This window comes from Somniosus microcephalus, chromosome 6 (genome assembly GCF_052327205.1).
Source record: "Somniosus microcephalus isolate GS21.2 chromosome 6, FLI_Smic_1.0, whole genome shotgun sequence".
NCBI classification, from domain to species: Eukaryota; Metazoa; Chordata; class Chondrichthyes; order Squaliformes; family Somniosidae; genus Somniosus; species Somniosus microcephalus.
In genome coordinates, this window is record NC_140992.1 from 279,093,096 (window position 1) to 279,109,223 (window position 16,128).

At 54.4% G+C, this 16,128-nt stretch overlaps 2 protein-coding genes across 2 annotated transcripts in view; one reads left to right on the plus strand and one right to left on the minus strand.

Annotated features, from left to right (window-relative positions):
* Positions 1–16,128, plus strand: part of pepd (peptidase D) — a 214,165-nt gene that overhangs the window by 65,596 nt on the left and 132,441 nt on the right.
* On the minus strand, positions 12,007–15,062 carry LOC147116758 (carbohydrate sulfotransferase 8-like). The gene is made up of 2 exons (XM_085989555.1): positions 14,994–15,062; positions 12,007–13,291 (listed from the first exon to the last, which is right to left on the minus strand). The coding sequence occupies exons 1-2, from the start codon at positions 15,060–15,062 to the stop codon at positions 12,098–12,100; spliced, it is 1,263 nt and encodes a 420-aa protein (XP_085845681.1). The 3' UTR covers positions 12,007–12,097.

Consider the following 16,128-nt stretch of genomic DNA (forward strand, 5'->3'; position numbering starts at 1 on the left):
AGAGAGAGGGTGAGGGAGGGAAAGAGTGAGGGGGTGGGAGAGGGAGGGAGAGCTCGCCTTCTTCCTTCCTTCGCAGGGGTCCATCGGGCCAGGCCTGAGGCGCTCCTTCCCCCCCTCTCTCTCCAGGCTAATCCGAACTAAATCCAGCAATCTCTCTCTCTCTCTCTTCCCCCCGTCTCTCTTCTCCCCCCAGTCTCTCTCTCTCTCCCCCCCCCAGTCTCTCTCTCTCTCCTCCCCAGTCTCTCTCTCTCCCCCCCTGTCTCTCTCTACTCCCCCCAGTCTCTCTCTCTCTCTCTTCCAACAACAGCATCCCTCAAAAAACCCTCGGCACCGCCGGGCACTCCAGCTAGTTTCTTATGTATTGTTGCTCATGTCTTCCCTTGTGAATACTTGGCGGGAGTATTCATTCAGAAAATTCAATGTTCTGTGCAGCAGCCCCTCGAATGGTTATTTTTGTGCGTGCTGACTGTGTGGCCCATTCAAATTGTCGCGCACATGCAGATTCCTCCCTGTAAAAGCTGGCGAGCGGCCTCCGCAGCTTAGCAGGAAAGTTGGTTCTATGCGCAGCCTCCGTTTGAAGCCCATTTGCATCTTTTATGATTTCCACCTCTTCCCCGACTCTCGTCTTCCTGTTGCAGTTACAGAGCTGTTACTTTGACGCCTCGCCTCAGTGGCTGTGCCTCTTTCCAAGTCTCACTCTGTCTCTCTGATCACATTTGTTTTGTCTGAGCTTGTTGGTTTTGGGAATGCAGCGTGAGTCCGAATAGTTCCAGTTAAATCATGTAAGAAATCACAACACCAGGTTATAGTCCAACAGCTTTATTTGAAATCACAAGCTTTCGGCGCGCTGCTCCTTCGTCAGGTGAAGTGGAGAGATGCATAAAGACACAGCTTATATAGTCAGAGAATCATGTCAGATGATTACAGGTAATCTTTCTAACTGCCATTTATCACACCTCGGCAGAGAGATAATCACAGCAGTCAAAGGTGTGAATGGTGTCCAAACAGGTTAGTCAGGAAAACATTACATCAAAGAACAATGAGGTGGGGTCACAAGGGATCAAATGTTGCAGATGCTGGGGTCTGTATGAAAAACAAAAAACAGACAAAAAAACATTTTTTTTTTGCTGGAAATCACAGCAGGTCCAGCCGCATCTGTGTAGAGAGAACAAGCCAATGACAACTCGAGTCTGGGTGACCCTACGTCAGGTGGGTTACATGTAGCGTGACATGAACCCAAGATCGCGGTTGAGGCCATCCTCATGAGTGCGGAACTTGGCTATCAGTTTCTGCTCGATGATTTTGCGATGTCGTGTGTCTCGAAGGCCGCCTTGGAGAATGCTTACCCGAAGATCGGAGGCTGAATGTCCTTGACTGCTGAAGTGTTCCCCGACTGGGAGGGAACACTCCTGCCTGGCGATTGTTGCGCGGTGTCCGTTCATCCATTGTCGCAGTGTCTGCATGGTCTCGCCGATGTACCATGCTCCGGGGCATCCTTTCCTGCAACGTATGAGGTAGACAACGTTAGCCGAGTCACATGAGTATGTACCATGTACCTAGTGGGTGGTGTCCTCACGTGTGATGATGGTATCTGTGTTGATGATCTGGCATGTCTTGCAGAGGTTGCCGTGGCAGGGTTGTGTGGTGTCGTGGTCGCTGTTCTCCTGAAAGCTGGGTAATTTGCTGCGAACGATGGTCTGTTTGAGGTTAGGTGGCTGTTTGAAGGCGAGTAGTGGAGGCGTGGGGATGGCCTTAGCGAGGTGTTCGTCGTCATCGATGACATGTTGAAGGCTGCGAAGAACATGGCGTAGTTTCTCCGCTCCAGGGAAGTACTGGACGACGAAGGGTACTCTGTTGATTGTGTCCCGTGTTTGTCTTCTGAGGAGGTCTATGCGATTTTTTGCTGTGGCCCGTCGGAACTGTCGATCGACGAGTCGAGCGTCATATCCCGTTCTTATGAGGGCGTCTTTCAGCGTCTGTAGGTGTCCATCGCGTTCCTCCTTGTCTGAGCAGATCCTGTGTATTCGCAGGGCTTGTCCATAGGGGATGGCTTCTTTAACGTGATTAGGGTGGAAGCTGGAGAAGTGGAGCATCCTGAGGTTGTCCGTGGGCTTGCGGTAGAGTGAAGTGCTGAGGTGTCCGTCTTTGATGGAGATTCGTGTGTCCAAGAATGAAACCGATTCTGAGGAGTAGTCCATGGTGAGTTTGATGGTGGGATGGAACTTGTTGATGTTATCGTGTAGTCTTTTCAGTGATTCTTCGCCGTGGGTCCATAGGAAGAAAATGTCGTCGATGTATCTGGTGTATAGCGTTGGTTGGAGGTCCTGTGCAGCGAAGAAGTCTTGCTCGAACTTGTGCATGAAGATGTACAAGCTGTGTCTTTATGCATCTCTCCACTTCACCTGAAATATATAAGCTGTGTCTTTATGCATCTCTCCACTTCACCTGAAAGAGCATGGTACATCGGCGAGACCATGCAGACACTGCGACAACGGATGAACGGACACGGCGCAACAATCGCCAGGCAGGAGTGTTCCCTCCCAGTCGGGGAACACTTCAGCAGTCAAGGACATTCAGCCTCCGATCTTTGGGTAAGCATTCTCCAAGGCGGCCTTCGAGACACACGACAACGCAAAATCGTCGAGCAGAAACTGATAGCCAAGTTCCACACTCATGAGGACGGCCTCAACCGCGATCTTGGGTTCATGTCACGCTACATGTAACCCCACCTGACGTAGGGTCACCCAGACTTGAGTCGTCGTTGGCTTGTTCTCTCAACACAGATGCGGCTGGACCTGCTGTGATTTCCAGCAAAAAAAAATGTTTTTTTGTCTGTTTTTTGTTTTTCATACAGACCCCAGCATCTGCAACATTTGACCCCTTGTGACCCTACCTCATTGTTCTTTGATGTAATGTTTTCCTGACTAACCTGTTTGGACACCATTCACACCTTTGATTGCTGTGATTATCTCTCTGCTGAGGTGTGATAAAGGGCAGTTAGAAAGATTACCTGTAAACATCTGGCATTATTCTCTGACTATATAAGCTGTGTCTTTATGCATCTCTCCACTTCACCTGATGTGTGACTTCTTACATTTGTCCACCCCAGTCCAACTCCGGCATCTCCACACCACAGTTAAATCATGGAAGCCTTGTGGAATGATGCTGTTAAGTGGTAAACTCTGAGTCAGAAGGTCAAGTCCCACTCCAGAGACTTGAGCCCATAGTTTAGGCTGACACTCCCAGTGCAGTACTGAGGGAGTGCTGCACTGTCGGAGGTGCCGTCTTTCAGATGAGACATTAAACCGAGGCTCCGTCTGCCCTCTCGGGTGGATATAAAAGATGCCATGGCACCATTTCGAAGAAGAGCAGGGGAGTGTCTTGGCCAATATTTATCCCTCAATCAACATCACTAAAACAGACTATCTGGTGATTACCACATTGTTGTTTGTGGGAGCTTGCTGTGTGCAAATTCGCTGCTGCGTTTCCCACATTACAACAGTGACTACACTTCAAAAGTTCTTCATTGTCTATAAAGCGCTTTGGAACATCCTGAGGATGTGAAAGGCGCTACATAAATGCAAGTTCTTTCTTTATCCTCATTCTGTTGCAGTGGACAGAATGTTTATAAGATAATAATCAAACTTCATGGAGTTATTGGAAAATGTTTTAATTCGTTTTAATGCACAGGATGCTTTCAATAAATAATCACATCTGACGGGATATAAAAGGGCCAGCCTCCTACTATACACATCAACAGACACTGTAACCTTCAAATCATTCAACAATTCATCACATTTAATGTTACAGTACAATTACTGTCCGCAAACTCTACACCCCCCCACCCACCCCCCCCAAAATAAAATCTGGCAATATTTCCCACAAAGGATGAGGAAGGAATCTGCAGCCTCGGTGACAGCCACAAACATGTTTATGTCATTTTTTTATTGTCACCTTTCAATTTTTGTGCTCATCGAGGTGAGGAATATTAATGTCCCATCAAACACTCCCGGGGCAGGTACAGCACGGGTTAGATACAGAGTAAAGCTCCCTCTACACTGTCCTGTCAAACACTCCCAGGGCAGGTACAGCATGGGTTAGATACAGAGTAAAGCTCCCTCTACACTGTCCCATCAAACACTCCCAGGGCAGGTACAGCACGGGTTAGATACAGAGTAAAGCTCCCTCAACACTGTCCCATCAAACACTCCCAGGGCAGGTACAGCACGGGTTAGATACAGAGTAAAGCTCCCTCTACACTGTCCCATCAAACACTCCCAGGGCAGGTACAGCACGGGTTAGATACAGAGTAAAGTTCCCTCTACACTGTCCCATCAAACACTCCCAGGGCAGGTACAGCACGGGTTAGATACAGAGTAAAGCTCCCTCTACACTGTCCAATCAAACACTCCCAGGGCAGGTACAGCACGGGTTAGATACAGAGTAAATCTCCCTCTACACTGTCCCAGCAAACACTCCCAGGGCAGGTACAGCACGGGTTAGATACAAAGTAAAGCTCCCTCTAAACTGTCCCATCAAACACTCCCAGGGCAGGTACAGCACGGGTTAGATACAGAGTAAAGCTCCCTCTAAACTGTCCCATCAAACACTCCCAGGGCAGGTACAGCACGGGTTAGATACAGAGTAAAGCTTCCTCTACACTGTCCCATCAAACACTCCCAGGGCAGGTACATCACGAGTTAGATACAGAGTAAAGCTCCCTCTACACTGTCCCATCAAACACTCCCAGGGCAGGTACAGCACGGGTTAGATACAGAGTAAAGCTCCCTCTACACTGTCCCATCAAACACTCCCAGGGCAGGTACAGCATGGGTTAGATACAGAGTCAAGCTCCCTTTACACTGGCCCATCAAACACTCCCAGGGCAGGTACAGCACGGGTTAGATACAGAGTAAAGCTCCCTCTACACTGTCGCATCAAACACTCCCAGGGCAGGTACAGCACGGGTTAGATACAGAGTAAAGCTCCCTCTACACTGTCCCATCAAACACTCCCAGGGCAGGTACAGCACGGGTTAGATACAGAGTAAAGCTCCCTCTACACTGTCCCATCAAACACTCCCGGGGCAGGTACAGCATGGGTTAGATACAGAGTAAAGCTCCCTCTACACTGTCCCATCAAACACTCCCAGGGCAGGTACAGCACGGGTTAGATACAGAGTAAAGCTCCCTCTACACTGTCGCATCAAACACTCCCAGGGCAGGTACAGCACGGGTTAGATACAGAGTAAAGCTCCCTCTACACTGTCCCATCAAACATTCCCAGGGCAGGTACAGCACGGGTTAGATACAGAGTAAAGCTCCCTCTACACTGTCCCATCAAACACTCCCGGGGCAGGTACAGCATGGGTTAGATACAGAGTAAAGCTCCCTCTACACTGTCCCATCAAACACTCCCAGGGCAGGTACAGCACGGGTTAGATACAGAGTAAAGCTCCCTCTACACTGTCCCATCAAACACTCCCAGGGCAGGTACAGCACGGGTTAGATACAGAGTAAAGCTCCCTCTACACCATCCCATCAAACATTCCCAGGGCAGGTACAGCACGGGTTAGATACAGAGTAAAGCTCCCTCTACACTGTCGCATCAAACACTCCCAGGGCAGGTACAGCACGGGTTAGATACAGAGTAAAGCTCCCTCTACACTGTCCCATCAAACACTCCCAGGGCAGATACAGCACGGGTTAGATACAGAGTAAAGCTCCCTCTACACTGTCCCATCAAACACTCCCAGGGCAGGTACAGCATGGGTTAGATACAGAGTAAAGCTCCCTCTACACTGTCCCATCAAACACTCCCAGGACAGGTACAGCATGGGTTAGATACAGAGTAAAGCTCCCTCTACACTGTCCCATCAAACACTCCCAGGGCAGGTACAGCACGGGTTAGATACAGAGTAAAGCTCCCTCTACACTATCCCATCAAACACTCCCAGGGCAGGTACAGCACGGGTTAGATACAGAGTAAAGCTCCCTCTACACCATCCCATCAAACATTCCCAGGGCAGGTACAGCACGGGTTAGATACAGAGTAAAGCCCCAACATTGTGATTCTACCTCAGAAAATTGCTCCCTATCTCACCAGTGTTTTCTTTCCATTTCCTACAACAACGTTCCTGTAGGTTCTCGGAGTGAGATTGCCAATTGATTCTGAATTCGGGACAGTGTGGTGGATTGTGCCCACTAGAAGACTGGATTGAGACCACCTCCAGCTTCATTTCACATATGGATCTTTACAACCCGCAAAGAAAGGAAACTTTCATCCATTCAGTCTGGCCTGGATTTGATCCTTGTGTTTAGATGTCTATCCGACTGCACCACTTAGTTCACTACTTTCTCTTTAGCTGAGAGACTGAGAGCCACAATGTGGGATCCCCACCACGAGTGAAAAGGGAACACGAGGCCAGGCAAGGAATCTCGGTTAGGTGGCACCAAGTTTGTAGGAGGCATATCCGAGACTTTGGGAGTGGAGGAGTTCCATGGTACAGGATCCTGGGAAAAAGAGTCGGAGATGGTGCGATGAGGCTCAATTTCAATGCAGAGAGGAGGGAGTGTGTGTAAGACGGGGGATTGGGAGCTTTTGAAGAGCAAGAGAGAAGAGTTCAGAGGAGAAGTGACTATTACATCTCACACAGAATATACAGCACAGAAACAGGCCATTCGGCCCAATCAGTCCACGCCAGCGTTTAGATATCTGGGGTAAAGACCACTGAGTGACAGGGCAAGACACTTTTCCATTTTCCACCAGCGAGGTTGTTGAACAGTCTGGTACCTCACACTGGATGCCCTGCCTGTCCCCAGGGTTTTCACTCCAGAATATCGCTCAACAATGTTGCATTGACAGGTGTTCGTGTTTCGTGCTGGGCTCCTGGTACCTGCTTTAAACCGAGCCCCACCTCATTTCAGGCATCAGGCAGATGAGAACTTCATTCTCCAAGTGCCATCATGTGGCAGATGAAATTTAACACAGAGAAGTGTGAAGTGATACATTTTGGTAGGAAGAATGAGGAGAGGAAATATAAAGTAAACAGTACAATTTTAAGGGGGGTGCAGGAACAGAGAGACCTGGGGGGTGTATGTACACAAATCTTTTGGCAGGACAAGTTGAAAAGGCTGTTAAAAAAGCATACGGGATCCATGGCTGTATAAATAAGGCCATAGAGTACAAAAGCAAGCAAGTTACGCTAAACCTTTATAAAACACTGGTTTGACCTCAGCTGGAGTATTGTGTCCAATTCTTTTAGAAAGGATGTCAAGGCCTTGGAGAGGGTGCAGCGGGGATTTACTGGAATGATACCAGTGATGAGGGACTTCAGTTACGTGGAGAGACTGGAGAAGCTGAGGTTGTTCTCCTTAGAGCAGAGAAGGTTAAGGGCAGATTTTGATAGAGTAAATAAGGAGAAACGGTCTCCACTGGCGGGGAGGGGGTCACCAACCAGAGGGCACAGATTTAAGAAAATTGGTAAAAAAGCCAGAGGGGAGAGGAGGGTAATTTTTTTTACGCAGTGAGTTGTTGTGATCTGGAACGCGCTGCCTGAAAGGACGGTGGAAGCAGATTCAATAGTAACTTTCAAAAGGGAATTGGATAAATACTTGAAGTGGAAAAATTTGCAGGGCTCTGGGGAAAGAGCAGGGAGAGTGGGACTGATTGGACAGCTCGACCAAAGAGCCAGCACAGGCACGATGGGCTGAATGGCCTCACACTGTGCTGTGTCATTCCATTCTATGGTCACTAACTGTTGTCCCGTGAGCCAGTCTGGCAGTTGAGGATGTGTTGGATGGCAGTGGGCAGGACCGAGGGTTATTGCTGGGCTTCACACCGACCCTCTGCCACAAACCAGCCTGTACTCATGCTTGGTTACCAGAGCTGGACGTGAGTGGACATTAAGAAACTGGATAGAAATTTGGATACGCAAGGCAGGAAGCGCGTGCACTTTGAGTTGGACGTGCGCCACCCGCCATATTGGGAAAGCACAAAATATTGTCGTGCAGCGCCCACGCCTGAATGTTTGGCAATTTTCATATGCAAATAAGGGACCTGCACCCCCAAATATGGGCGCGCCCAAATTGCCAGGCCGTTGTCTTTGGTTGGGAAGCGGAATGGGTGGTGGGAATGGGGAGAGGACAGCAGACGGGGCATTGACCAGAATATCAGTGCAGAACAATTCTCACAGTGCAGTCTCAGGAGAGGTTCTCTGGCAACGAAAATCAGTTTGTTTTACTCTTTATTAGGCTAAACCACTCCCTTTTCTATGTTTTGTATTTCACTCATCCTCCTCACCTGAAGACAGCAGCCAAGAGGGTTCCACCTCAGCTCAGTGAGCAGCTCTCTTGCCTCTGAGTCAGAGGTCATGGGTTCAAGCCCCACTCCAGAGACTTGAGCACAAAATCCAGGCTGACACTCCCAGTGCTGTACTGAGGGAGCGCTGCACTATCGGAGGGGCAGTACCGAGGGAGTGCCACACTGTCGGAGGGGCAGTACTGAGAGAGCGCCGCACTGTCGGAGGGTCAGTACTGAGGGAGCGCCGCACTGTCGGAGGGGCAGTACTGAGGGAGTGCCACACTGTCGGAGGGGCAGTACTGAGAGAGCGCCGCACTGTCGGAGGGTCAGTACTGAGGGAGCGCCGCACTGTCGGAGGGGCAGTACTGAGGGAGTGCCACACTGTCGGAGGGGCAGTACTGAGAGAGCGCCGCACTGTCGGAGGGGCAGTACTGAGGGAGTGCCGCACTGTCGGAGGGGCAGTACTGAGAGAGCGCCGCACTGTCGGAGGGGCAGTACTGAGGGAGTGCCACACTGTCGGAGGGGCAGTACTGAGAGAGCGCCGCACTGTCGGAGGGGCAGTACTGAGGGAGTGCCGCACTGTCGGAGGGGCAGTACTGAGAGAGCGCCGCACTGTCGGAGGGGCAGTACTGAGGGAGCGCCGCACTGTCGGAGGGGCAGTACTGAGAGAGCGCCGCACTGTCGGAGGGGCAGTACTGAGGGAGTGCCACACTGTCGGAGGGGCAGTACTGAGAGAGCGCCGCACTGTCGGAGGGGCAGTACTGAGGGAGTGCCGCACTGTCGGAGGGGCAGTACTGAGAGAGCGCCGCACTGTCGGAGGGGCAGTACTGAGGGAGCGCCGCACTGTCGGAGGGGCAGTACTGAGAGAGCGCCGCACTGTCGGAGGGGTAGTACTGAGGGAGCGCTGCACTGTCGGAGGGGCAGTACTGAGGGAGCGCCGCACTGTCGGAGGGGCAGAACTGAGGGAGCGCCGCACTGTCGGAGGGGCAATACTGAGGGAGCGCCGCACTGTCGGAGGGGCAGTATTGAGGGAGCGCCGCACTGTCGGAGGGGCAGTACTGAGGGAGCGCCGCACTGTCGGAGGGGCAGTACTGAGGGAGTGCCGCACTGTCGGAGGGGCAGTACTGAGGGAGCTCCGCACTGTCGGAGGGGCAGTACTGAGGGAGCGCCGCACTGTCGGAGGGGCAGTACTGAGGGAGCGCCGCACTGTCGGAGGGGCAGCACTGAGGGAGCGCCGCACTGTCGGAGGGGCAGTACCGAGGGAGCGCCGCACTGTCGGAGGGGCAGTACCGAGGGAGCGCCGCACTGTCGGAGGGGCAGTACCGAGGGAGCGCCGCACTGTCGGAGGGGCAGCATTGAGGGAGCGCCGCACTGTCGGAGGGGCAGTACTGAGGGAGCGCCGCACTGTCGGAGGGGCAGTACTGAGGGAGCGCCGCACTGTCGGAGGGGCAGTACTGAGGGAGTGCCGCACTGTCGGAGGGGCAGTACTGAGGGAGTGCCGCACTGTCGGAGGGGCAGTACTGTGGGAGCGCCGCACTGTCGGAGGGGCAGTACTGAGGGAGCTCCGCACTGTCGGAGGGGCAGTACTGAGGGAACGCCGCACTGTCGGAGGGGCAGTACTGAGGGAGCGCCGCACTGTCAGAGGGTCAGTACCGAGGGAGCGCCGCACTGTCGGAGGGGCAGTACTGAGGGAGCGCCGCACTGTCGGAGGGGCAGTATTGAGGGAGCGCCGCACTGTCGGAGGGGCAGTACTGAGGGAGTGCCGCACTGTCGGAGGGGCAGTACTGAGGGAGCGCCGCACTGTTGGAGGGGCAGTACTGAGGGAGCTCCGCACTGTCGGAGGGGCAGTACTGAGGGAACGCCGCACTGTCGGAGGGGCAGTACTGGTAAATGGGTCATTTTTCACATTGCACTTCAAAAAAGTACTACATTGGCTTCAAAGTGTTTTGGGATGTCCTGAGGATGTGGAAGGTGTTGTAGAAATGCAAGTAATTTCTTCTTTTCCGCCCTGGCCCCAGTCTGCCGCACTCTGTCCCCCAAGCCAGCTGCCTGGAGTTACTGCATACAGCCCTGGCATCCCCTCTCCTGGCAATTTTCTTCCTCCACAGCTAGGTGCCCTGCTCTCCCCCTTCCCAACCCACTCTGATATTGGAGACTCAGACCAGGAACCAACGAGAGCAAGTCCTGGCCCTGCCTCTGGTCTACGGCACTGAGTGTTAATGAATAACACCATCCAATCCATTCTTTTTAATTGAGCGTATGGTACAACATCTTGGTGTCTGATGAGCAGAAACCCATCCTCATGTTTAAGAATCCCTCACTGTTTGGGTTTGTGTGTCCAATATGGCGTGTACTCTCTCTAAATCAACATTCCCAAGTTCAGAGAGCCTAGGTGAACACTGACATATCCAAGTCTTAGGGCTCCTTCTCCCCACGTGAGTGCAGGGCGATTGCTGGAGTTTCACCAGCCAACTCCGCACAAGTCTACTAGCAGTGGCTTCCCGCCCCTTGACCACCAACCCACCATTGGCCCATTAGGGTTATTGGAGGCGAGTGGGAAGAATCCCAGTCCCCATTTTGGGATGGGGGTCCATAACCTTGTTCTTCTGCCAGTGGAATGTGGGATCCCTGGAATTTCAGGCCTAACAGATGTATAACCTTGAAACACAGAAAAATGGCAAGACAAGTCGTGTGTGGCTAAAGGAGATCTTTAAACTGGAGCTTGAGAGTCAGCATCCCAGAGAGAGAAATGAGGAGACAGAGAGAGAAAAAAAGAGATAAAGAGAGATGAGGAGACATACAGACACTGAAAGACTGAGGGAGAGAGACAGTCACTGACAGAGCGAGTCAGGTAGAGAAATACAGACAGAGACACACAGACTGTCAAAGAGTGAGAGAGGGAAAGAGAAGAGGGGCATGAGGACAAAGAGCGACAGATAGAGACACAGATACTGATGAGGTGAGAGTGGGAGAAGTACAGACTGACAGATCCAGAGAATGATAAACCAAGAAAAGAAAGATAGGGAGAAACAAAGACAGAGAGAAGAGGGGATAGATAGAGACAGAGTGAGAAAAAAAGGTGAGACACCAAGGGAATAAACTCATGCAGGTTTTACGCTGGAGCTGGGGTTTCTGGTCCTCAGCCTGACTAGGGGTGGGCGAGGTGGGGACTAGGGGGCTATTCCGAGGGCAGTCTCTCCAGGACAGAATTTTTAACTTGTCTATGTTCCTGTTTCTGACGTGACGCAGACAGTTGCTCCACGAATCAGTCTGTAACAGCGGGAGCGCCTCTTTAAACCCGCAAATCCTGCCATTTTAGGTAAGGCAGATGCCCTGCCCACCAAACATCTCCAGTACCCAAGATCTTGGCAACAAGAACCCAGAGAACAATCTGTGTATATTGGCGAATACTCCCCACAGTGGTGTTCTGCCCAAGATGATCCCTGGTACACTCTATCTCTCCTGCCCCTTCTCTTCTCCCACACTCTACCCCTCATACCCCCTGACCCCTCTACCCATTCTACCCTCCCCCCAGTCTACCACCTCTCTCCCCCCAGTCTACCCCCACCCCCTCTCCCCACACTCTACCCCCTCTCCCCCAATTCTTTCCCCACACTCTACCCACCTTTTCTCTCCCCACACTCTAACCCCCAGTTATCAGGAATTAGAAGCAGCAGGGGGGGGTAGAGTGTTGGTCTACACCAGCGGCGCCAAACGAGCGGCCCATTCCTTCCCCGGACGAATATCGGGCGCGGCGTAAAGCGGGCGCAGAGCAAGGTGGCCCCCGGGGGGGAGGCTAGTCCTCGGGGCCGAGCGGCCAGGAGTAGTTGAACATGGTGTAGTCGGTGCGGTAGAAGCGGTAGAGGCGCTGGCGCTGGGTGGCCGACAGCTGGGCCAGGTAGCGGCGGCGGAGGCGCGGGCCGGTGCGCTCCTCCCGCCAGTGGCGGTCCTTGAAGCGGGGGAAGGTGAGGTTGGCTGGGGCCCCGACCAGGCGCAGCAGCGCGCCCGCCTCCGCCTGCATGCTCTCGAAGCGGCCGATGAAGTCGTAGCGCAGCCGACAGGGGCTGCACAGGCGGCTGACCGGCTCCCAGTGGATGTCCAGGCCCACCGGCCGCCGGGCGTCCAGCAGGTAGCGCACGAACTCGGCGAAGGTAACGCCGGCGCCGGTGGCCAAGGCCTGGCGGGTGGCGTTGCGCCGGTAGCGGGCGATGATAGCGCGGCCGAAGAGCGGGCGGTAGTAGGCGTTGGGCTGCTCGAATTTGTCGCGGAAGGCGGAGACTAGGCGCTCCAGCGGCTCCCGCACGAACAGCGCCTTGGTGTAGGTGCGCAGGCGGCGGGCGGCCGCCGGGCCCGTGAAGCTGTCAAGCCGCCGCAGCGCGTTGCCGTAGTGTGCGGCCTGGTGCGGGATGTGGGCGGCCGAGCCGGCCAGGCCGCCCAGCACCATCAGCACCCGCTTCCAGTTGGAGCAGCCGGCCTTGGGCACCTCGCAGTACAGCAGGCGGTGCCGGTCCTCTACGTAGATGCGGGCCAGGTGGTGCGGGGCGAGCGGCGCGCCCGGCTCCCGGTACCTCCGGCAGGCTTCGGACACCAGGCGCTGGCGGCCCCGCTGCACTGCCCGCAGGCGGCGGTACTCCAGCGCCCCCAGGCGGCCCGGCGCCGAGTCCTGGTCCTCCCTCTCCAGCGCCCCCAGGCGGCCCGGCGCCGAGTCCTGGTCCTCCCACTCCAGCGCCCCCAGGCGGCCTGGCGCCGAGTCACGGTCTTCCTGCTGCAGCGCCCCCAGGCGGCCCGGCGCCGAGTCCTGGTCCTCCCGCTCCAGCGCCCCCAGGCGGCCCGGCTCCTCTTCCTGCCTCCCGTCCAGCAGCTTCCTTCTGCGTCTGCGCCGGCGAGGGGGCGTGTCCCTGGGCTTGGGGGCGGGGCTAGATGTCGGGTCAGAGGTCGCGGCTGGCGGAGGGGCGGGGCTCTGGGTCTTCCGGCTCCAGTCGCACCAATCCTGGGAGGGCAACAAGAACACTTCAGCACAAATAAACTTCTTCACCAAATTTATATTTTATTGCTCCCCTTTCTCCCCATCAACCCTCCCCGAATTGCCATTCCCCAACCTTGAGCAACAATTGACTGGCTGTTCGACCATGGAAGGCATCACAATCCGAACCTATCCTCACTCAATACCCACTGGACAATGATCAGGAGCGGGAACCCTGGCTGATTTCCTCTCTCTCTAACCCAGGAGACTCTGGACAGTGATCAGGAGCAGGAACCCTGGCTGATTTCCCCTCTCTCTAACCCAGGGGTCACTGGACAGTGATCAGGAGCAGGAACCCTGGCTGATTTCCCCTCTCTCTAACCCAGGGGTCACTGGACAGTGATCAGGAGCAGGAACCCTGGCTGATTTCCCCTCTCTCTAACCCAGGGGTCACTGGACAGTGATCAGGAGCAGGAACCCTGGCTGATTTCCCCGCTCTCTAACCCAGGGGTCACTAGACAGTGATCAGGAGCAGGAACCCTGGCTGATTTCCCCTCTCTCTAACCCAGGGGTCACTGGACAGTGATCAGGAGCAGGAACCCTGGCTGATTCCCTCTCTCTAACCCTGGGGTCACTGGACAGTGATCAGGAGCAGGAACCCTGGCTGATTTCCTCTTTCTCTAACCCAGGGGACTCTGGACAGTGATCAGGAGCAGGAACCCTGGCTGATTCCCCTCTCTCTAACCCAGGGGACTCTGGACAGTGATCAGGAGCAGGAACCCTGGCTGATTTCCCTTCTCTCTAACCCAGGGGTCAGTGGGCAATGATCAGGAGCAAGAACCCTGGCTGATTTCCTCTCTCTCTAACCCAGGGGTCACTGGACAGTGGCCAGGAGCAGGAACCCTGGCTGATTTCCTCTCTCTCTAACCCAGGGGTCACTGGGCAATGATCAGGAGCAGGAACCCTGGCTGATTCCCCTCTCTCTAACCCAGGGGTCACTGGACAATGACCAGGAGCAGGAACCCTGGCTGATTTTCCCTCTCTCTAACCCAGGGGTCACTGGACAGTGATCAGGAGCAGGAACCCTGGCTGATTTCCCCTCTCTCTAACCCAGGGGTTACTGGACAGTGATCAGGAGCAGGAACCCTGGCTGATTTCCCCTCTCTCTAACCCAGGGGTCACTGGGCAATGATCAGGAGCAGGAACCCTGGCTGATTTCCCCTCTCTCTAACCCAGGGGTCACTGGACAGTGATCCGGAGCAGGAACCCTGGCTGATTCCCCTCTCTCTAACCCAGGGGTCACTGGACAGTGATCAGGAGCAGGAACCCTGGCTGATTCCCCCTCTCTCTAACCCAGGGGTTACTGGGCAATGATCAGGAGCAGGAACCCTGGCTGATTCCCCCTCTCTCTAACCCAGGGTCACTGGGCAGTGATCAGGAGCAGGAACCCTGGCAGATTCCCCCTCTCTCTAACCCAGGGATCAATAGATGTGGAGGAAGCAAAGATAGTTAACGGTGTCTCCTACAGAGCATTGGGTCAGAATAAACAGGAGGGCACGGTCTCTTTGTGAAGAGATGAGGAAGGAGTGTGTAGGAAGAAGGATCAGGCTAATGGGGGGAGGATTCTAACTCCCTCCCCACCTTATATAAACTGGGAATGACTAGGGGGTTTGCAACATGACTAATCGAGGTCGAAGTGGCAGCAGACAAACTCACAGCTCAATCTGACGGCAATTGACCCGGACAGCAATATCTCGTCCAAAGATTCTAAGAAGAGCGAGGGGGTCGGGTGGTGCATAGACTAGGCTTGTATTCCCTTGGGTTTAGAAATCTAAGGGTGATCTGATCGATGTGTTTAAGATAATTACAGGAGTTGATATGGTAGAGAGAGAGAAACTATTTCCTCTGGTGGGGGGAGTCCAGAACAAGGAGGCAGAGCCTTAAAATTAGAGCCAGGCCATTCAGGGGTGATGTCAGGAAGCACTTCTTGACACGAAGGGTGGCGGAAAATCTGGAACTCTCTCCCCAGAAAGCTGTTGAAGCTGGGGGTCAATTGAATATTTCAAAACTGAGATTGACAGATTTTTGTTGGATAAGGGTATTAAGGGATACGGAACCAAGGCAGGTAAATGGGAGTTAAGATGCAGATCAGCCATGATCTAATTGAATGGTGGAACAGGCTCGAGGGGCCGAATGGCCTCCTCCTGGTCCTGTGTCAGGATCGGGATCAAGCTTGGCGGTGATGCCCTCAAGGTTGAATATCCTGCCTGTATTCACTCTTTTAAGCTCTTACAAGAAAGCCGGGCCAGATGCCAGAGGCCACCCGGTGTCAGTGGAACTCCAGCCTGTCATGCCAGCGTCCTCAGGAAACAAGGGGGGGGGGAAATTAGTGGATAACCGGGAGGAAAATACGGGTGTGTTTGCCTCATTCGTCACCGGGTGGCGCTGCAAGATCACTCCCCAATTTCCTGGAACAGGATCATTCCGGAGGGGGACGGGGAGGGGGTCAGGAGTCCGGGGAGGGGTGTCTGGGGGAGGGGAGGGGGTCAGGGGGTCTGGGAGAGGGGAGGGGGTCTGGGGGGAGGGGGTCAGGGGTCTGGGGGAGGGGAGAGGGTCTGGGGGAGAGGAGGGGGTCAGGGGTCTGGGGGAGGGGAGGAGGTCTGGGGGAGGGGATGGGGTCTGGGGGAGGGGGTCTGGGGAGGGGAGAGGGTCTGGGGGAGAGGAGGGGGTCAGGGGTCTGGGGGAGGGGATGGGGTCTGGGGGAGGGGATGGGGTCTGGGGGGAGGGGAGGGGGGTCTGGGGGAGGGGGTCGGGTCTGGGGACGGGAGGGGAGGGGGGCCGCGGGGAAGGCGGAGAGAGGGTTC

What these genes read in the sequence shown, in the direction of transcription:
- LOC147116758 (XM_085989555.1), bottom strand. Translation starts at nt 15,062, where the DNA reads ATGCACCACCCGACCCCCTCGCTCTTCTTAGAATCTTTGGACGAGATA. An exon ending in TGCTGTCCGGGTCAATTGCC is followed by an intron (nt 13,292 to 14,993) that starts GTCAGATTGAGC and finishes TTGCCCTCCCAG; the next exon opens with GATTGGTGCGACTGGAGCCG.